General features: G+C 46.4%; 3 protein-coding genes across 4 annotated transcripts in view; 1 reads left to right on the top strand and 2 right to left on the bottom strand.

The window, feature by feature from the left end:
• Nucleotides 1-7,459, bottom strand: part of TPCN1 (two pore segment channel 1) — a 47,202-nt gene extending 39,743 nt beyond the window's left edge. Inside the window, exons 1-2 of one of the 2 annotated variants that reach the window (XM_033174550.1) lie at nucleotides 7,363-7,459; nucleotides 5,293-5,743 (exon numbers count right to left, since the gene is read on the bottom strand). In XM_033174550.1, the coding sequence (XP_033030441.1) occupies nucleotides 5,293-5,389 (97 nt within the window). In that variant the 5' untranslated portion in view covers nucleotides 5,390-5,743; nucleotides 7,363-7,459. Of the gene's footprint in view, nucleotides 1-5,292; nucleotides 5,744-6,552; nucleotides 6,636-7,362 lie in introns of those variants that run through there. The other variant, XM_033174551.1, reaches the window with a different exon arrangement.
• Nucleotides 7,460-8,150: 691 nt separating this feature from the next.
• On the top strand, nucleotides 8,151-15,347 carry IQCD (IQ motif containing D). The gene is made up of 5 exons (XM_033135735.1): nucleotides 8,151-8,239; nucleotides 9,965-10,753; nucleotides 11,862-12,095; nucleotides 13,873-13,944; nucleotides 14,929-15,347. Exons 2-5 carry the CDS (start codon nucleotides 10,070-10,072, stop codon nucleotides 15,199-15,201), a joined length of 1,263 nt encoding a protein of 420 aa, XP_032991626.1. The 5' UTR covers nucleotides 8,151-8,239; nucleotides 9,965-10,069; the 3' UTR covers nucleotides 15,202-15,347.
• A 1,193-nt stretch (nucleotides 15,348-16,540) lies between these two features.
• Nucleotides 16,541-20,814, bottom strand: RITA1 (RBPJ interacting and tubulin associated 1). The gene is made up of 3 exons (XM_033136194.1): nucleotides 20,579-20,814; nucleotides 18,594-18,955; nucleotides 16,541-17,080 (listed from the first exon to the last, which is right to left on the bottom strand). The coding sequence occupies exons 2-3, from the start codon at nucleotides 18,878-18,880 to the stop codon at nucleotides 16,549-16,551; spliced, it is 819 nt and encodes a 272-aa protein (XP_032992085.1). The 5' UTR covers nucleotides 18,881-18,955; nucleotides 20,579-20,814; the 3' UTR covers nucleotides 16,541-16,548.
• Nucleotides 20,815-21,129: the final 315 nt, after the last annotated feature.

Genomic DNA, 21,129 nt, shown 5'->3' with positions numbered 1-21,129 from the left:
GGGGTAAGCTCTCATTGCTCGGTCCCAGCTCTTGCCAACCTAGCAGTTCAAAAGCACACCAGTGCAAGTAGATAAATAGGTACCGCTCCGGCGGGAAGGGAAACGGCATTTCCATACGCTGCTCTGGTTTCGCCAGAAGCGGCTTAGTCATGCTGGCCACATGACCCGGAAAAACTTTTTGTGGACAAATGTCGGCTCCCTCGGCCAGTAAAGCGAGATGAGCGCCGCAACTGTCAGGGGTCCTTTACCTTTTTAAATTCATGAAGATACTGATGATGTTTATACGGAATTCCAGGCTCATTTACTCAATCAAACACCACTCTGAAGATCTATCCCAGCTACAACTGTACACTTCCAAGGCACATCTTTCTGTGGGGATGTTTGCAAATACAGTGGTACCTTGGTTCTCAAACTTAATCCATTCCAGAAGTCAGTTCCAAAACCAAAGCATTCCAAAACCAAGGCACACTTTCCCATAGAAAGTAATGCAAAATGGATTAATCCGTTCCAGACAAACAACCCCTAAAACAGCCATTTAACATGACTTTTACTATCTAACAAGACCATTGATCCATAAATTGAAAGCAATAAACAATGTACTGCAGTCACACAATCAATCAATCAGTAGCTGAACTGGGTTCCACACAGTCACAAAAAAAGAGCCGCAAAAACAAAAACACAAAATAAATAGCAAAAACAGACAGATCTCAGCATAACACTCAAAACGAAGCAGGTTCGACTTCCAAACAAAGTTCGCAAACTGGAACACTTACTTCCGGGTTTGCAGTGTTTGGGTTCAAAGTTGTTTTGAGTACCAAGGCGTTTGAGAACCAAGGTACAACTATACAGACTATACAATCATTTATTGTCGGCCTAGTTTAAATTCTAGTACAGCAAGCCACTTAAGACTCCACACACCCGCTTCTTTGAAAAGGTGAAAACTCCCTGGTGATTCAGCACATGTGTTGCGTTTATAGGTCTATGAAGTAAGACTCTAATTTTCAGTACAAAGCCAATGCAGGAAAGAAAGCTCTTCTCCACACAGGAACCCAAAATGCTTTTTCTGTGCAACCTGAGCAGGAGCAGTGAAGAACGTTATCGTTAATTGTTGTAGCATTTCTTCATTTGCCCCCACCTCACTGCCCTGCTCACAGTTGTGTAGAATATCCCTACATTATGAATGGTCTGTGTCACCATAAAGAAAAAAGAGGTTAGAATAATAGGCCAACAGATATGTGGACAGGATCAACTGGCTCTTCTTCTTTGAGGTTCCAAAGTTCTGACCTAGCTCAAGTCTATCATCTAAACTAGCCAGATATTTAACTGCAAATGAATCACAGTCAGTCAATCATTTGAAAAATAAGACTTTAGAGCCGTCTTGCCCCCCGTTGGCAACTAGACATTCCGTTTTGGTGACCGTAACTTTGGTTTAAGGAGCCATTTGGTGTCTAGCTTATATATCTGAGTTTCTAACACTGGTATGACTAGATAGGCTGTTGCTTTCATACAACAGGCAAAAAATCGTATTCAGCTGTCCTTGAGAACTTTATCCGGAATACTTGAAATAGGATCCTTGCGTGCAAGGAGGCAGCATGACTTGGGCACCTTCAAAACACTATACTTCAGGGGTAAAGGAATTTATGAGATGTATCAGGATGGCTAATCAAGGTACTCCTACGTCAGAGGGAAACAAGCGATTTGGAGAAGGGAAGAAATATTTAGGCTCTTTATGATAATGTTTTGATTATATTATTAAGGTAGGAATTAGAAGTAATAACAGCAATAGTTTTACTAAGTTAAGAGAAAAAAGGATATAAAAAGTTAAGATTTGAAATATGATTTTATGTGATAATAATAAGTTGAATGATATAAGTTGTATAAGATGTTTATTTGAAGATTAAGAAGTATGGTGAATGATTGTTAAACTAGTTACAAAGTTACTAAAGTAGATTAGAAATTGAACGCAGAAGAGAGAACGGGGGAAGTCCCCCTAAATAAGATTCAAAATAAGAATTTAATTAATAGATTCCTGTGTTTCTGTGTTGTTGAGGTATGTATCAGTTTTTATTTTATTGTCATTAGTATTGTTTATTGTATTTGTTTATATGTTGATTGAATGTTTTTATCTGTTGTTTTTTCTATTTGTTATTTTTTATGTGGAAGCACCAATAATTTTTTTAACAAAACACTATACTTCGGTGCATTCCTTTGCTATAGTTGAAAATGAAAGAGTAAAGGAGTTTTCCCTTTTCCGTTTTGCACTGAGGGATGGGCGGGAAAGCAATGTTAATATGCGACTGCTGTCGTTAAACGGCTCCATGTTGTGGGAACAGGTGGTTGTGAGACGATAAAAGGTTTTCAAAGCACTAGGAGACATTCAAACTGCAGTTCTGAGATGACAACGTGGGTGTTGTTGTTTTTCGCTCGTTGTCGCTGACTCGGAACATTTGACACACAGAGCGGAACAACGGCTGGAAAACAAACAGAGATTAGATTTTCATGGCCTCCCAGGGAACGCATCCGTTTGGCAAGGTTTGATTGCCATGTTTCTGCTTCTTGTCAGTTTTCAGGGCATTTTGGATTTATTTATTTTTAAAAAAATAGAAAAACGATGGGTTTGGCCAGCATGAAATCACAACATGGGCCTGCTGGATTTAGTTGCCTTAGTCACTCTGACGCTGGTAAGAAACTCCTTTGCCCAAGGAAGCGCAGGCGGAAGATTTGTCCTGCTGCTGGTAGCCCCCCTGCCTTGAAATCTCATTTTGCCCATCCTAGTTCCATACGTAGTATTGTATAAATACCAAACAGAAACATCTGTCCAGTGGTTAGAGCTGTGGCTGATTGCTGCTGCCTTCTCTTTCTTCCTTCCACTTTCAGTGCCCGAGGGGTTCCAAGCGCAAGCTACTGCCAAGTCGAGCTTATGAGCCAGAACACTGCATTTCTGTGCTTTTTTGAACAGGGAGGACATGAAATTAGTTTGGGAAGCCTTGGTACTTAGAATCCACTCCTCACGCTTTCGTGTTTGCATGTGTGGTGAATACCTCTAAAAACCAACTGGCAGTCTGAACGAAAGCTAATATTAGGTGTACCTTTTGGAAGGTGGCCAGGAGGGGATAATCCAGGCTGGTCCCTGGAATGTATCTGTCTTTCTTTCCTCCTCCTCCTCCTCTCTTGCACTCCATTCATATTGGAACAAACAAGGCCTCCTCCGTATTGGCTCCCCATGTGTGCAACCAGGGCCGGATTTAGGTTTGATGAGGCCCTAAGCTACTGAAGGTAATGGGGCCCTTTATATGTCCAGCTGTCCTTTGTCAACAACAAATTGTTGCCGTTTTTTGTGTTGAATATATGCTATATGGTAATTTATAGACCTAATAGGTATCTATAACCATTTGCACATAACAAAATATGTATTTTATCAAAGTAATTGTTGAACTGAAATACAGTTAAGAAGAATATAGGCACCTTATATATAGAGAAATGAGCAAACCAGTGATATTTTAGAGAGCAGGCTAGCAGGCAGGGCCCATTACTTACATCATAGGAGCCTACACAACACCAAACACGGTTGCTGTATGTAGGTTTTATTTTATTTGTTTTTTATCTTATATTTTGGAAATGTACATCCAGTTTTTTTCCTTTAAATTTTTTGGGGGGCCCCAAGAGAGTGGGGCCCGAAGCTATAGCTTGTTTAGCTTATACGTAAATCCAGCACTGTGTGCAATACCCTCTCTGACGTGCAACGCCTGTCTCCCTCATTCTTTATTTGCAGGAGAATTTTTTAAACAGTCCGGGGAAAATTTTGGCTGAGAGATACTGGCCACGGCAACCACGACATTACAAATCGAGAGGGCAGAGCCAGCCCAAGACATTTTAGCACCTGAGCTGAACCACAAAATGCCCTCCGCCCCCTCAATTTGTTTTTTGAGGCTTTTTCGATTAGTTTGTTTTTGTGACTGTGTGGAACCCAGTTCAGCTACTGATTGATTGTATGACTGCAGAAATGGATAAAAGCCCCCCATTCAAACAATGACTATCAACAGTGCAGGTAAGAAAAAATAATAATAATTTTGATTTTTATCGTCTACAAAACTGTCTTATTTATTTTATAGTACAGCACATTGATTATTGCTTTCATTTTATGGATCGGTGGTCTCGTTAGATAGTAAAATTCATGTTAAATTGCTGTTTTGGTGGTCGTTTTTAAAAGTATGGAACCGATTAATTTGTTTTGCATTACTGTACTTTCTATGGGAAAGCGCGCCTTGGTTTTGGAACGCCTTGGTTTTAGAACATACTTCCGGAACAGATTAAGTCTGAGAACCAAGGGACCACTGTACTGTCTACACTGACTGGCTGCAGCTCTCCAGGATTTTGGACTGGGGTTCCCTTCCCATCCCTACCTGCAGACACCAGGGATTGAAGCTGGGGCAAGAATTCTGAATGCAAAGCAGACAGCAGAGACTAGAAAGGTAAAAGGCCAAGAGACCAACAATGAGTGGAGCCAGAGCAACTGATGGCAGGCAAAGACACCCCCCTGACTGGTTGTAGGAAGGGAGGAAGGTGAGGGCTGGCTGAAGGCAAACTAAGGCTGGTGGAGCTGTGTCCCATTTGCCTTAATGGACCAGCCTCCATGGAGTAAGCTAATGTTCTACAATGGAGCGGCAGAACGTCTCTGATCTATGGGCCTTTGGGTGCCCACATCAAGATGTACAACATTGGGGAAAGGGCCTTTCTTGCAGCATTGCCTTGAATTTGGAACACGCTCCGCAGAACTGTTCACCTGGCACCTAGTCTGTTACACTTGAGCCAAGGGCCCAATAATTCCTCTTGCCCGCCCCCCCGCCCCCCGCCGCCCAGGCTTTTAACTGGTAAGGAAACATCAATTCTGCTCATCATTAGAGTGGTTCTGCATGTTCTAATTTTTACTTTCTCAAATTGTTTTCGGTTGCGCTTGCATCCCGAGATCTCAGCAAAATCTCGTTATAAAGGTTCATTTTTTAAAAATAACTTGTAGACGTATCTGCCCTACCACTTAGCTGTGTACACACCATACTTTTAAAGTTATGTTTCGCCGTGGCCACCAAAGATCCCAGGGAACTGTAGTTTGTCAAGGGCGCTGGGAATTGTAGCTCCGAAGATGGAGAAACCACAGTTCCCGCAGGATCCTTTGGTGGAGAAAATGGGCTTTAAAAAGTATGGCGTGTGTACGCAGCTGCCAAAGGACACCAGCCTCGTTGCAGGGGGTGCAAACTGTGCAGCAAACAAATGAAGGGAGGGAGTTGAACTTACTTTCGCTGGGTAGCCCCTCCGGCTCGGGACCCTGACTTCTGCCCTCATCCAAGGTGAGAATGAGGGGGACGTCGTCATCTTCCGGATTCACAGCCATCCCCAGGAAGACTTTTGCTTTGCTCCAGGGAATCCCTTTAAACCCAGGCTCCCGTCGCCGCTTCGTCCAAGATCAGGCGCATCTTGCAGACCTGAGACTGTCCCGGGTGCGTGGAGGAAACGGCACCCATCTCGGCGGAACCCTGGCCCGCATCATGGAGCCCCCACCAGGTACCCTACCTGGCTTTTTGGGCAGAGGGTGCTATTATTGGTGCAAAAGAAGCGTCAACTCTCGACTTGCGCCGTCATTCACTTTCCGCGCAAAAACGCCTTCGCTGTCGCTGCTGCGTCCCAAACTCAGCTGGCGTCTTTCTCTGACCTCAGCAGCCCTTCCGACTTAGGAGGAGGATCATCCCTGGAGGGAATGGGAGGGAGGCGGGGAGAGAGTGAGCGGAGGCCGAGGTGAGGCGAACCAGAGAGATGTTGCTCTTCTTTAGCCGGCCTGGGGCCAGCCAGCATCGCTAGGCGCCTCTCTTTTGAATAGCGCCTCGGTGGTCCATCGCTGCGTGCAAAAAGCAGGGAGATCCGTTTCAAAACTTGGGGAAGGGAAAGAGGGGGAGGCCTCTCGCAACTGCAGCTGGACTATCTTGCTCTCGGGAATGTTTCCGCCCACCCTGTTTTCAGGGCTCGCTCGGTTTTGCAACGAGATCCCCTTCTTCCCCCTTAGTCCAGTATAATAAAAGCGCAGGGGTCTTTTATTTTGCACGCTTCTATAAGACCCTTTACTTTTAAAACAGTAAAAGGTGGGCTGCTGTTGTTGCTGGTCTGGTGTTTTTTTTGGGGGGGGGGGTACCCTTCTTTCCAGCACTGTTGGGTTTCGATATTGCACGCCCCCAACCCCCTCCTCCCTGCCCTTAACCAGATGTTAAAAGGCATTCTTTGTAGCCACTGCTCAAATTTTGCACCCCCAGCTCTTCCACCTCTGGGCGTCCTCTTTTATTAAGACGGAATTGCTTCTTAAGAGGCTCTTTTTTCCTTTACCTGCCAAACGACGCATTCTTAATAAAGAACGCCTCTAGGCATGGGCAGAGTGCCGCCCAGCCTTCGGCACTTAACACCTGGATCGTGCCGCCACCACTTCAACTCCAACCTCTGAGCCCCGTTTAGTATATACGCCATTCTGTCCGATCCCCCCAACTATATGATTACCATTTATTCTCTTACTATCAATTATGGAAGGTCCGAACTTTTACAGCGCATAATGCTGCTCAGCCTTCCTTGCCTGCGAGGCCGCTGGAAGGCAAGGGGCTCTCTTTACCTTCCCCCTCCCCGCTGCCCTACTTCTTGCAACCGGCGGAAGCAATTCCTAGGCCGGCCACAGCCTTTTTGGAAGGCGGGAGTATTGGGACGACGACGACACGGAACACAATTGTTGTCTGAAACCGCCCCCTTCCTTCGCTTGTCGCTGCCGCCCCTCACCTGGCCTCAGCCTGAATACCGCTCTTTTAAAGACAGCGACACACGCACATAAAACAAAGCTCGCCATTTGAAACTGCGGGGAGAGGAACACTTTCCTAATTGCCCTATTATTTTTTTTCTCGTGGTGCCTTTGCTTTATGAATTTTGAAAGCTTAAAAAAAATCATCTTATTATGTATATAAAACAGAGAGCAATTATAACAACAGAGGTGGGAAACAAAACTCTAAAAGAGGCACGTGGAGTGAGTACAGTTGCACATGGGTTAAAATAAGAAAAGTTCAAGTAAAGGTTAGCATTCTCAATGATTTTTATATTTTTTGTGTTATTTCTTTGCTGGACCATCTTCCTTGCAGTAGCTCGGTGGCAAAGCATTTGTTTTGCACGCAGAAGGCATCGGGTTCAATCTCTGACGTCTCCGGATATGGCTGGGAGCAAGAGGGATCAATGGTCTGACTCAATAACAACAACAATAACAATAACAAACTTAGTTGGTCTCTAAGGTGCTACTGGACAAATTTTTTATTTCCACTGCGTCAGACCAACACGGCTACCTACCTGAATCTAGAATAATGATAATAATAAAAGGCAGCATCCTACGTTTCTACGTAAGTGCAGTAAGGCTAACTTCACGAGCCGAGAACTGCGATCCTATGACAACTCGGAAGAAAACACCATTGGTTTCACTGAGCGCTTACTCCCATGCGAGTGTTTTACATAATTGCAGGCTCTGTCTAGAATTGCTGCCGCAATCATCGTAGGGCAGGATACACGTAGAAACCGGAAGTTGCTTATGCACTTCATGGTAGTTTACCTCTATTTCCCTCGCCCATGCCCTTTACAAGGAAAAACAAGCAGTGCGCACGCACCATCCGCTTACACGCCAGCAAACTTTTTAGCTCCGCCCTAAACGCGTGCACAAAACCCAACCGAGCTCTTCTGTGATAGGCGAGATAGCCCTATTGACCCACCCCTGCGTTCTTAAAGAGCTGGTAGAGAGACTTCCGGTCCTCATATGTTGAACTCCACCATATGAGTGGCAAGGACCATCCAAAGACCATCGAAGTAAAGTTGTCAGCATAGAGATTGTACGGGGTAGAGCGGCCCTCCCCATACGGTCAAGAAGGAACCTGAACCACAAAACGCCGCTTTATTGCGTCTATGACCCCTTGGTAGCGAGTGGAATGTCGAAGGAGGGTTGGGGGCGGGCTCAGAATACTCTCCTTATACTTTTCGCACTGCTATTGGACAGCCCTTTTATATGATGCCAACGATAGGCAAAGAAGCGTCGGAGATTGTAATTGGTGGCTTCTCCCACCACCACGCTAATTGGAGTTGCCAAGCAACAGGCAGGCTGGGCCTTGTTTGAAAAAACGAGGCGGTGGTAGCGGTGACCAATTTTGGGGGTGGGGTGGGGTGCAAGGCTTGTTTTGGGGTGAGTTTAAGGAAAGTCTAAATTGTTTTAATAATAGATTATTATGTTTTGTACTGCATATTATAGTGTTGTTATTATTGGTTATGTTTTATATTTAAATATTACCTTTGAAATCTATGGATGGGCATCTGTACAAACTTAATAAGCAACATGCATAAATTTAGGAAGCTCTCCTAATCTCCCTGGCAAGGTTGTTGCTTGGAGGAGGTTGCAACTGTGAGCTGCCTTGAGTGTGCTGACCAGAAAAAAACAACATATATATGTGGGAAAGAAAGTTAAGGTGTGGAACTGGGTAGCTGCTGTGCGCTGTGACAATACTGTATCTACAAACTTTAATGGTTTCAAAAGAGGATTAGACAAATCTATGGAGAGAGGTCTGTTAAGGGTTATTAGCTGTGATGAAACCTCCATGTTCAGCAGCAGTATAACATCAGTTTGTGGGGATGGGGAGCAACAGCAAGAGAGGGCTTATCCTTTTTAATAATATTTTTTATTGTTTTAATACACAAATACTACAAAAGAAAAATGAATTCTCACATAATCATCCATATTTTCCACCTTTCGGCTTTCATAGCCGTGACTTCCCTCAGACCTTCCACATGGTTTTCAAATTTCTATCTTTTTAATCTATACTTCTTTAATCTATCATTGCTTAAACTATCATATACATAATAATCACTATAAAGGGGGGGTTATCCTTTTATGCCTTGCTTGCTGGGTTCTTGGATGCATCAGACTGTGTCGGGAACTATCTGGACCCTATGGGACTTCTGAATAAATAATTAGTATAGGGCTGAGTTGTTTGTTTGTTTGTTTGTTTTTTAACTGTGGTGGCGTGTGTGAAGAGCCACAGAAGCGTGAGGAAAAAGGAAGAAGAAAGAGATGAATAATGCAGTTACTTTGGCTTTGTTTCAGTAGTGACACAGTAGAGAAGTTTGGGGTGTGGCACCCCAGGAAAACAGATGCCGTACCGCTGAGCTGGACTAGTTTTAAGTAAGAAGGCCGGGGGGGGGGGGGCTGGCTGAGGGTAAAGCCTGAGGTAAACGTTTTTTCACCTCTTGTGGACCCTAAACCATCCCTTTACAGTACCTATTACAGCTGTTCTGCTTTCCCATTCTTCAGTTTCTTTCCTCACTTACCCCCTTCTAAGTTGTCTGTTCTAGGGCATATAAAGCACCATATTTCCTCATTATTCTGTCCTGGGTTGCGTGAGGACCACAAATGGCAAATAGGTTTTGTTTCTCCTGCAACCATGGAAGCAATTCCTTTTTTTGCATCAAGTAGAGCTAGGTGATATATCAATATATTGTCCGAAACTGGTTTGAAGTCCGTATTGAGATGTTGGTTTCATTATTTTTGACCTAGCAATATATCGTGAATCATGATGTGTGTTAGGGCTGGGCGATATATCTTCCAAAACCAGTTTGATGTCCATATTGTGATAATCGGTTTCATAATTTTTGACCTGGCAATATATTGTGAAGCTTGATGTGTGTTTGTGTGTGCTGTGCAACAGTCACGATGCTGGAAAAACCATGAAGCCAGCCAATGCCTCTACATTGTGATATACCAACATATTGCAATGTTTAGCTTGAGATATATTGCAATGTTGAAAACCAGATATCCAGCCCTAGAGTCAAGTCTCTTTTTAATATATTCTGTACCTGTGATTCTGGGACCAACATGTGTGCATGTGCAGGTTTTTTATAGTCCATTTGCCCACAGAAATTGACGTGTCAGATGCGCTGGAGCACCTGCTTACTTGGTACTGAAGAATAAAGCTACTTGTGGATCTGAAAGTACACCCTGTGAGGATACCTGGCTGAAAACATGGCAACCCAAGTAGTCCAACTGTCCAGCCGTCAATCAGATGCCAACCTGACCAGAAAGGTGAACCTCAGAATGCCCCTGAAGATCCTAGAGCCTGGTCGGTCAAAGCTATCCACTGTTGAGACCAAGAGGATTATATCTGTGATGGACGATACCATCTTTAAGGTTGAGCTGGTCAGCGCATTCTCTTACATCATCAAGAACCTTGAGGATATGAGTGCAGTGTTGGGACCTGAACTTACAGGGGCTCTTAAGGAACATCTGCGGCTTTCAAACGTTATGGAGGCTACGCTCACCCGCCTTGAAGAGGAAGGGGTGTTGCAAAAGGGCACTGCCAGGGGGTGGCTCATTGACACTGAGGATCCAAGTGGCTACCTTGTCTTGCACATACAAGGCTTAAGGTCTTCTGTCCGAAATATTGTCCGCCTGTTTTTTGCTCATCCCTTAGCTTATCAGGCAATACACGATATTGCCAATTTCAGGCAGCTGGCTGTCTCACAGTTCATTAAAGGCCTTGTGGAGCTCAGGGGGTTCCTGCTTGAGAAGCTTCTGACTACCCCATTAGAAGAAAGAGAAAGGAATCGGTTTATACATGAAATAAGTCAGCGAGACAAGAAAAACACGGAGATGATTGCAGCTTTGGAGGAGGAACTGGCAGCGGAGATCAAGAGTCGTGATGATGAGGTACAATGGGGTGGCAGCAGTGGGGCAGGCAGTTCGGGATTTGACTGGTCCAGACAATCGAGCAGTCATGTAGCCCAAAACTGTACCAAAAGGATTGCAAAATATAACACAACCAGAAAGGCTGCTGGCAGAAAAAAAAGATGTTGTTGGACTACAATTCCCAGCTGCTCCAGCATGGCCAGTGGTGAGGGATGATGGGAATTGTAGACCAGCGACTTCTGTAGAGTAACACATTGGCTACCCACTGTTAGAACAGGAGTTATCTCCCAGCTTCAGCTTTCAGCTGTGCCTTTTGCAAGGCTATAGGATCGGTAAACAGCTCCAGTATAATAAAGGCTGGAGGTGCCATTGGTTGATATTGATGATTTCTTAAAACTTATGCAGCTGCCCATCAATAATTATACAATATATCTTAAAGTCAAGGAAATAAAACAGATTTAAAACACAGCCTGAGTGGATAAAGAGGTGCCAGAAAGACATAGAGAAGGCACTAAGTGAGCCTCTTTAGGAAAGTTCTCCATAGTTGGGGTGCCGACAGCGGTGTAGGGAGTGCTTTGCCGCCCGGGGCGGCAAACATGGGGGCACCCCGTGGGGGCGGGGCGCCGCTCCCTAGCGCGCGCACGCCCTGACAATGCGCACACAGCATCCCGGGTGGACTGTGCATGTGCGGACATGCGCAGTCCACCCAAGATGGCGGGCGCGAGTGGCCGGCACCCTTCTGTGCAGCCGTGCAGCAAGTTTTAAGGCTGCAGCGTGCGAACAGCAGCACAGACGCTGTGCTGCTGTTCGCACGCTGCAGCCTTAAAACCTGCCGCACCACACATGCGCTGGCACCGGTCGCGGGGGCGGGGCCTGCCCTGAGAGTGTCACCCCCGGGCGGGGCCCGGGGCGCCCCACCCTACGCCCCCTTGCTCTGCCCCTGGGTGCCAATACCAAAAAGGCCCTCCACGTTACTTCCATCAGGCTTCTGCCGTGTCCGGTCTCTACTTCCCAGATCCTCAGCAGCATTATTTTAAATTGTTCTCTTGACTTGTGTTGTCATTTGAAATGAATTGGTGTTTGTGCATTGGATTGCAAAGTCCTGCTGACCCAGCTTGGTGCCATTCAGATCTCCAGGAAGAACGCCACAATCAAGGACCTCAAAACCCACTTGCACAGCCTCTCCAAGGTCTCTGAAAACCAAATCCTGCGCACCCGAGCAGAAGCGGAGAAGGCGCAGAAGACGGAGCTACGTGGGTCCCAGGGCAAGTGTGCCAAGTTGCAGCAGGAGCTGAATCAGCTCAGAGCCGCATTAAATGCCCTCATTTTAGAGGACCGGGAGTCTGAACTTAATCTCCGGAAGGTAAGCAGATGTGATCAAAGCAAATATTCTCAGAAGAGAATAATTCACAGGGCTGCCAGTCTGAGCGTTCTTACTAGAACAACAGCCCAATACCCTCCAGATATTTTGGACTTCAAGTCCCATGAGCCCCAGCCAATGCAGCTGGGAATCATAGTCCAAACATAGTCCAACCAGGAGACCAGGTTGGCAAAAACTGCACTAGACCAGGGTTTTCCAAACCTGGGTCTCCAGCTGCTTTTGGACTACAACTCCCATCATCCCTAGCTAGCAGGACTGGTGGTCAGGGATGATGGGAATCGCAGTCTGAAATCAGCCGGGACCCAAGTTTGGGGAAACCTGCCCTAGAAAATGAGCTCCTCTGTAGTTAATATAGAGATGTGTTTCCAAGTGATGCCGGAAGAAAGAGCATCATCTAGCACAAGCATGTCCAACTCCCAAGAGACTGTGATCTACTCCCAGTATTTAAAAAAACAAACAAACTGGCAGTGATCTACCCATTGTCATTGGAGGGAGGAGCGTGCATGGGGTGGGTGGATTGAGCTTTTTGGGGGGAGGTTTGTGCAGAGTTTTTTAACTTTCTCCCATTTACTTTTTGTACATGATAAGGATCCCGCAATCGACCAGGATCAGCCAGAATCTACTGGTTGATCGCGATCTACTGGTTCTAGCACATGGCAGGTTGTAGCATACATCTGGTGAACTGATTTGCCCACAGTGGCTTAGAAGTGCAAGCCTGGGATAGAGCTGGAATTAAACAGCCACCTGGGCCAATCCCCTTCCTCCATTGCAACCAATGTTATCAAACTGGTATACTGTACATTCTTCCAGGGCTTGTGGTACTCAGTATCTGAATTAAGAATACTTTCCAATTTTTAAATTGTCTCCCAGCCAAACTTAAAAGACAACAATTTCTTTATGACTGGAAAGGATTGTTGTGCATTTAAACTCTATACCTATTCAACAAGTCAATTTACTCTGAAGGTGGCTAGGCTTAATAAGTTAAAAAAAAAAAAGCTTTCCCTGGGGAGGCCTACATGCATTTTCAGAACACATTTGGTTTTGTGCACCTACATGAGCACTTCAACTGCAAAACCATTTGTGGCTCTAGAGAAGTCTTGCAGGAGTCAGTTTAGGCCAGAAAAGACCCAGCCATGGCCTGCTGCTGGCTCTAGAATGGAAACCACAAGTGTACAGGAGATGGGCATCTCTGGTGCATATAAACGGGATGAACAGCACCTATCCCAGGTTAATAAACTCAGCTGGTTGCCATCTTTGTAACTAAATGACTATGCAAGTGGAGCCAGCCAGCCACTTACTTGACTTTGCAAGGCTACACAAACGTTCTGAGTTTGACTGCGTGCATTGTCCAAATTCAGAATCATAGCTCTCTCCTCACTAACCACAAGTTGTAACTGAGGAGGGAGCTTTAACCATGAGTTTCTGCTTAGACAACATGCTAAGCCAAACCTTGGTTTACTCAGCGTAGTAAACTGTGCCCCCCCCAAAGGTTGGGGGTGGGGAGCCAAGTAATTGTGAGCTCAGCTCATCCCCAGGAGCCTGCAATTTCACGTAGTCTCATGATGCCAAAGTTTGGCTCAGTGTGGTTGTGTGAACCAGACGACTGTGTTAACAGGCCCAGAATATCCAAACACTTAAAGCTGTCCAGAGACTGTTGGTTGCCTTCAATGGAAATGTCATCTACTACCGGTAGTATAGCCAGCCGCCCCAGCTCAACCGTGAAACTTTGGAAATGATTTTGTTCTCTTATTTATTCTAGAAAAAATACAAAGTGGAGATGGAAATAGAGAACTGGGTCCAGAAGTATGATATTGAGATGCTAGAAAAGCAGGTACTGTTGTCAACCCAAGTCTAAGCTTTTTCTCTGCCAATTCTTTTTGCCCAGAAGAGGTCATTTCACAAACGTTAAGCGGCAAAACCTCCCAGGGCACTGATGTAGGATAACTTTCCCACTTTCCTTACATCAGCTGGGTTCCCTTTCCTACCTCCATGATTGCAACATTACCTAGGAAACCGAGCTGTTTCAGCCTCCTCACAAATTATTTAGAATTGCTCAGCCAGCTGGTCTGGCATTGCTGGTTTGGTTAATTGGACCACAACAAAAGCATCCTCCAGTTCATATTTTCTCTTCTTTTCAAGCCGGGATGTGGGCTTGTACAGGTGTGCAAAAAAAAGTATGGTGCCGTCCAGATGTTTTGGACTCCAGCATGGTCAAGGATGATGGGAGTTGTAGTCCACAACATCTGGAGGGCACCATGTTGCCTATCCGTGTGACTTAAGTAGATTTTTCATTGATGGCTATCAGGGAAACCAATAACAGGGTCCTATTGCGCTAATGCGTCATTGGCAACTTGCTATCTGCTAGGGAGCATGCTCAGGCTACAAAAGAAGGTGGTTTGCCAAGGCCCTTTCTGATGCTCAGACTGGGTAATAGGGGTTTACTTTTTTTTGCCCTATTTGGGCTTGTGAGAGAACGGGTCGGTGGGCAGAACCACTGGTCCCCTGTCTCTTTCTTGGTTCACAATTCAATTCAAGAATCTTGTAGCAACTTAAAGGAGTGGTCTCCAACCCTTTGGGGACATGAATTGAGAATCTGAGAACCTGCCGTGGGCACCACACAATACTGCTTTCAAAGCACAGTGCAGATGGGACCATCGTCTTTAAGGCACCACAAGACACTTATCTGCAAGGGGCATCACATCCTGCCGCCTCCTATAGCTCACAATATGTCCGAATTGTTTCAGAATATGTCAGAGATCAATTCCGTTAGATGTTGAGGCAGTTGCTTAAATGCCTGGCCTTTGTCCATCCGCAGGAGGAGATTGAGGAGATTGACGTGGTCTATGTGGTAGAGAAGGAACAGCTGGCAGAGCTGAGAGAGAAGTATGCGCTGCTGGATCAGGAATACAGCCAGATCAAGGAGGAGAGGAGGGTGAAGCAGGAGCAGAAGGAGAAGGCCGAGAAGGAGCTGGCCATCCTGGTCCGAGCCGCCACCCTCATCCAAGCCTTGTGGAAGGGCTACCTGGTGAGATCGCTGCTACGGTCCAAGAGGAAGAAGAAGGGCAAAGGGAGGAGAGGGAGGAAGTGAGCCTTCAACTCTTCCTGCCCTGCCCCGTCCCCAGTCACAGGCAGCCGAGTCCATTCCAGATCGTCCAGAATGGATATTTAGCACTCCCAAGGGAGGTTTGTCGTTCCTCAATAAATGCTATCAGCCAAATAGGCAAAGTTGTAAAAGAGCTGTTCTCTCCTTTCTCCAGGTTTGAGAGGAAACTGCAGGGGCAGCTTTGCACAGAATTTGTTCTAACTGTGCTCAAGAATTGCAGGGGCAAAACTCGTATTTCAGGGGTGGGGAACCCAAGGCCCAGGGTCTCTCTCTGGCCCACAGAAATCTTAGAATTGTTGAGTTGGAAGGGGCCTCCAAGGATCATCTAGTCCAATCCCCTGCAATGCAGGAATCTTCCCCAAGCCGCATTTGTTAGGGTCCCTGCTTTGCACTCCCGAGTGTTTTTGCCTGACTGTACTGTCTCCTTGAACTCTGGGATATGCCTCCTGCTTGCATGGATGGAGGAGAGGGGTGTGTGTGAGTGCATGTAGAAACTAGGCCACTGTAAAAAGTAAAATTTGCATTCATCGCTCCACCCACTTTTGCTTGTGGCCCTGCCCACCCCTGGCATGTGGCCCCCCCAGAAGCAAATGTGGTCATTGGGATGAAAAAAAACTTCTCTCCTACTTCCTCTTATTTCTTCATTCATATCCTTTTCACCTCTCCAAGAAGTTCAGCTTTTTATGCCCAAAACAAGTTGGACAGAAACATGGATCTGCCTGAGGCCACCCCATTAACCAACATGTATGAGGCAGGGATCTGAACCAGTCTCTTTGGCCAACATGGTGTCCTCCAGAAGTTGCTGGACTACAACTCCCATCATCCCCTCTGACCCATGGCAGGGCCTTTTCAGTGGCAGTTCCCCATTTGTGGAATACCCTTCTTGGTGAGGTGCGTCTGTCTTCCTTATTACTGACTTTCATGAGAAATCTAAGAGCATTCCTGCTTACCCAGGCATTTGATGGCCAAAAAAACACTGTTCCTGGCAAGTGTTTTGAGAAAAGGTTTTAAACAGTTATGCTGCCCTGGGCTCCTTTGGGGTTATTATTGTTGTTGTTGTTGTTGTTGTTGCAGGAATACAACTGATATAAGAAGTCATTTACTGTTTGAGTTAATCTTTTAAATTGTAAACCACCTTGAAATCTACAAATGAAGGGCAGTACTGCTGTCACTACTACTCTCAGCTCCAAAGGAACAGGCAAAGACTGTTATGGCTAGCTAGCCCACCAGCTAAGATTCCTTACGGAATGTGGGCAAACAGCACTGCCCATTCGGTGGTCATTTTGCATGCACAACATGTGAGAACAGCAATCTTTTTATTTAGTTATTTATTTATTTCCAGGGCGGCCTGGGCTTACATGAGCTTGTAGCTCTTATGACCCTGGCAGACAACAACCCAGACAAATTATTCGAACGTGGCCTAGGCAGAGACCCCTGGGAAGCCACAGTGCATTGGTGATCCTGTTCCATACTTGTCCTTGGCTTGCTTAGGTGGGCCTGGGAACCCTCAGAAGTTTTATACAGCCGGATAACAGGCTGGGGGGGCACCCGCCCCAGAAAGTCCTGGCTGTCTGCATCTAAGCAGTTCTCAGGATGCCCCCAAGAACTTTCTCCTCCACGCCAGGTTCCAAATGCCTCTTTGGCCTGGATGTCCGGTGTCTCCCGATGGAAGGCTCTCAGTGGCATGTCCTTCGGACGAGGGGAAAGGACTGGCCGGTCCCTCGCAGCAGAAGGTGGAGTCAAAAGCAAAGGGCGGAGCTTAGCCACTTCCCCCTTCACCATCCAGGGAGTCGCCTGCTCCTGACCCCCTGGCTTTGGCCCAAACAGAGTCTCATCGCAGTAGGATGGGGTGTGATTTTTTAGCCTTCATTGAGAGATGAGGGGGGAGAGAAAGAGAGAGATGTTTACTGCCAACAGGAGCCACACCTAGAGAAATCATTCTAAGTACCACAAAGTTATTACCATGCATAAAGTGTTGCTGGGGCAACCCAGCCAGATGGGTGGGGTATTAATAGTATTATTATTATTATTAGTAGTAGTAGTAGTAGTAGTAGTATAGTGCCCTATACCCGTAGGTCTCAGGGCGGTTCACAACATAAAATTACAATATAAAAACAAAAAATACTTAATAAAAACAAAATAAAAACAAAACCAAGAATAACCCAATAATCCCTCCCACCCCAACACATTTTTAAAGAACGTTGGATGTCAATCAGCCAAAGGCCTGGTTACAGTAGAACGTTTTTGCCTATCACCTAAAGGTGTATAATGAAGGTGCCAGGTGAACCTCCCTGGCGAGAGCATTCCACAAACGGGGAGCCACTGCAGAAAAGACCCGTTCTGGTTTTGCAACCCTCCTGGGCACACAAATAAGGGCCTCAGAAGTCAATATCGGGACAAATATAAAGAGGAATTACTCATTTATTAAATCAGGTAGGGAACATCAGGGTAGCAATGCATGACCTTGGGCCAGCCACAAGTCTCTCAGCCTAACCCAGCATTCTTCAACCTTGGTTTTCCAGGTATTGCTGTACTAGAACTCCCATTACCCTCAATGGTCAGGGATGATGGGGAGATTGTTACTTATTTATTGCATTTTTATCCCAGGAGCTCAAGGTGGCATGAGTGGTTTTCCCCACCTGCTCATTTAGTGCCCCACAACAACCCTGCCAGGTAGGTTAGGCTGAGACCCTAACTCAGACGTCTCCAAACTAAGGCCCACGGGCCAGATACAGCTTGAGGGACTCAATTATCCGGCCCACGGCAACCCCCACTGCCTGCTTCCCGGTCTTACTGGTGTGGCGTGGCGCGGCTGCCCATTTGTGGGTCGGCGGAACACCGGAAATAGCTTAAGCGCAAGCGTCATTTCCGGTGCACATCCGGGTCTGAGGAGGCCCATGTGCACAAGCTATTTCCAGTGCTCTGCTGACACAGAAGTTCGCTGGAAATAGTGTGTGCACATGCATATGGGCGCACGCTCCCCCACCCTCCGGCCCGCCACACGATTGGCGCTGGAGGAACCGGCCCGAGGCCAGGTATGTTTGCTGACCCCTGCCCTAACTGGCCCAAGACCACACCTATTGAGCTTCCTGGCCGTTTAGGGGATTCGAACCCTGATCTCCCAGGTTCTTGTCTGACACCACTAACTGCTACACCACTATTGGCTCTGACATTCCATCACGGACATCTGGGGGCCCAAGGCCGAATAAAATTGGCCTGAGCTGCCAACTGTTGGGAGGGTGAAATGAGGTGGCGGACACAACTGTTGTGCCAGATTCAGCTCCTTGGAGGAAAGGCAGGATATAAATATAATAAATAACCTGGCAGGGCAATCTCACTTTTGCTGGCTGTCAGAGCTCCTTCAGAATCTCCCCTACCTGTATTTATTTCCCTTTCTCGGAGTGCTGGTTGGCGGAGCAGCTGTCGAGGGGCTGGTGCCCACCTCCCATTGCGTCGTCTTGGGACTCCACAAAAGGGGTCTCGGAGAACTAGCTTTCTTACACACCCACGGTGGGTCAAACTCTGCTTTGGTGTTCAGTCGTCCTGCGGGGCTGCCGAAAAGCGACTCGTCCACGTAGGAGGCTTTGGCCGTGACCCTGTAGCCTCTCCTCCCACTGCGTTGGAACTGGCGGGGCTGGATCCCCAGCTCAGCAGATGCCTTCATGGATCCGGTTAAGCCACGCAGGGTCAAGCCCTGCCATCCAGGTCTGCAGGAGACTTAGGGGCTCATAAGCAAGATCTGAATGAAGCAAGAAATCACAGGTGAATGCCAAGGCAGACTGATAGGGTAGAGCAGAAGCGAGGACACATTTCGCCATCTTGGCATTTCATTTCACTTTTTAATTTGCATACCTCCTTTCTATATTACAATACACAAGCTGTTCACAAGCTGAACAAACAAAATCGACAGCAAACATCTCACCCATAATAGCAATCTGATCCAATACCAAAAAGAAAGTCACAATAACTTTAAAAATAAAGCAATATTCCAATAATCCGTTAGAGTATATTAGTATTTTAAATGGTAAAATTAAGTATCAGCAAATAGTAATTAAACAGCTTACAACGAATAATTACTAAACTTTAATCAATAAAAACGACGGCAAGCACAGTGCATAAAATACTGTACCACACAACGTGCAAAACTATGTAAAAGGGTCAAATTGAGAAACAAGGACACACAGCTTGCAATAAATAAATAAATTATCCCTGAACATCCAGGGGCCACATGGCAGTGGTGGGCAGGGGCAGGGGCAGGGCCAAAAACGGGTTGGGGCAATGGATGTCAAATGTCAGTAGGCTAGCTTCTACTCACCTCTCGATCCTCCATCCAGGCAAAAAAGTTGCCTGATCAGAGTTGGAGGACACAATTTCAACCAGGGCAAATGCAGGATGTGGCCTGGGGAAAGTCCTGAGAGCCAAAATAGAGAGGACTTGTAGGATTAGACACAAATTACACTTTGCTTGTGAGCGAAAAGGCTCCTTAAAAGCCTTGCAAGAGGCAGAAATTCAACAGGCTGATTCAAATTCAACCCTCCAACTTGATATGAAGAGTTGCTTAGAACCGGTTTTCGGCAAAGATTTGTTGTGCTTCTTTTGTACCCCACCTTTCCTCCAAGGAGGTCAAAGTGGTAAAACTAATCCTCACAACAACCCTGTGAGGTAGGTTAAACAGAGAAGACTGTGACCCACCCAGGTTTTGCGGCTGAGCAGGGATTTGAATCCCAGTCTCCCAGGTCCTAGTCTGACACGCTTTAACTACTACAGTACACTGAACACAAGAAAAGCCTGCTGGATCAGACCAATGGCCCATCCAGTCCAGCATTCTGTTTTCACAGCGGCCAACTAGATGCCTCTGTGGAAAACCCACAAGTGGGATCTAAGTGCAAGACCAACTCATCCTTTCTGGGTTTCCCAGCAATTGGTATTTGGAAGCATTGCTAGTAGCAATTTGAATTTGTCCAATCCTTTTTTAAAGCCATCCAAGTTGGTGACCATCACTGCCTCCTGTGGGAGGGAGTTCCATAGTTTAACTCTGCACTGCTCCAAGAGGGGTTTTCTTTCATCTGCCCTGAATCTTCCAGCAAAAGATTCCCAAGTCACTCACGCTTGGGAGGATGCCCCGTCAAAATCAAGCGGGGCTTGCTTTCCGATAAGCAGACATAGGATCGAGCAGTATAACTGCCTTCTGCTGTAGTGCGTTGTTTGGATCTCGCTTCCCTGGGAGACGCAAGCATCACAGCCCGCTCTGAATGCAAAATGCAGTTGCAGAACACGAAGCAGCAATTTGCATGAAGGAATGCACATTTCTGCAACCGGGCACGAGCCCCGCAAACCTGCTCGCCTCCCCTCCTGGACTTACGGATTTGCAGCTTTCCTCCTCGTTCTGCTTGCCGTTCCTTTCTTCTCTCCAGCACATCAAACAACCAAAGAAATGCCTGAGCAAAGAGGTCAATACGGACCTCCTTTCCGGTTCCCATTCGCAGCCAGAAACGCAAGCGTAGAGCCCAACCACCGCTGGTGTGGAAATATTATTTCAAAGCACTGGAGCGAGAAACTGCCTTTGATTCTGCCTCAAAATATTGATTCAGATAATCGCCTCCTATCACCAATGCTTCCTCTCCCGTACTTACGAGTTTCACTTCGGGACCTGAAATGTATGGTGAAAACTGTAGAGACTGTATCGCCTTGCAGTGGGGAAAAGCGAACTGGGCGAAACCATTCTACGGAGGAGACAGGGACCCCCAAGAGGAGAATGAATCGATTGGCTCATACAGTCTAAGCGGCTTCCGGTTGCTCAAGACTCCCTCCCCCCTCTTTTAGACAGGAAGGAAGAACGTCCCATATATATCCTTGGGGAAAAGTAGGGCTTTAGAGTTTAATGGGTGTGTGCAATTTTTTAGATAAAGGAAG

The sequence above is a fragment of the Lacerta agilis genome, chromosome 17, assembly GCF_009819535.1.
Source record: "Lacerta agilis isolate rLacAgi1 chromosome 17, rLacAgi1.pri, whole genome shotgun sequence".
NCBI lineage: Eukaryota > Metazoa > Chordata > Lepidosauria > Squamata > Lacertidae > Lacerta > Lacerta agilis.
Note: the sequence above shows the minus strand (reverse complement) of the source record. Positions and strands in the feature narration are given on the sequence as shown.

What these genes read in the sequence shown, in the direction of transcription:
- RITA1 (XM_033136194.1), bottom strand. Translation starts at nt 18,880, where the DNA reads ATGAAGGCATCTGCTGAGCTGGGGATCCAGCCCCGCCAGTTCCAACGC. An exon ending in AGAAAGGGAAATAAATACAG is followed by an intron (nt 17,081 to 18,593) that starts GTAGGGGAGATT and finishes CTCTCAATGAAG; the next exon opens with GCTAAAAAATCACACCCCAT.
- IQCD (XM_033135735.1), top strand. Translation starts at nt 10,070, where the DNA reads ATGGCAACCCAAGTAGTCCAACTGTCCAGCCGTCAATCAGATGCCAAC. An exon ending in CTGAACTTAATCTCCGGAAG is followed by an intron (nt 12,096 to 13,872) that starts GTAAGCAGATGT and finishes TATTTATTCTAG; the next exon opens with AAAAAATACAAAGTGGAGAT. An exon ending in TTGAGATGCTAGAAAAGCAG is followed by an intron (nt 13,945 to 14,928) that starts GTACTGTTGTCA and finishes GTCCATCCGCAG; the next exon opens with GAGGAGATTGAGGAGATTGA.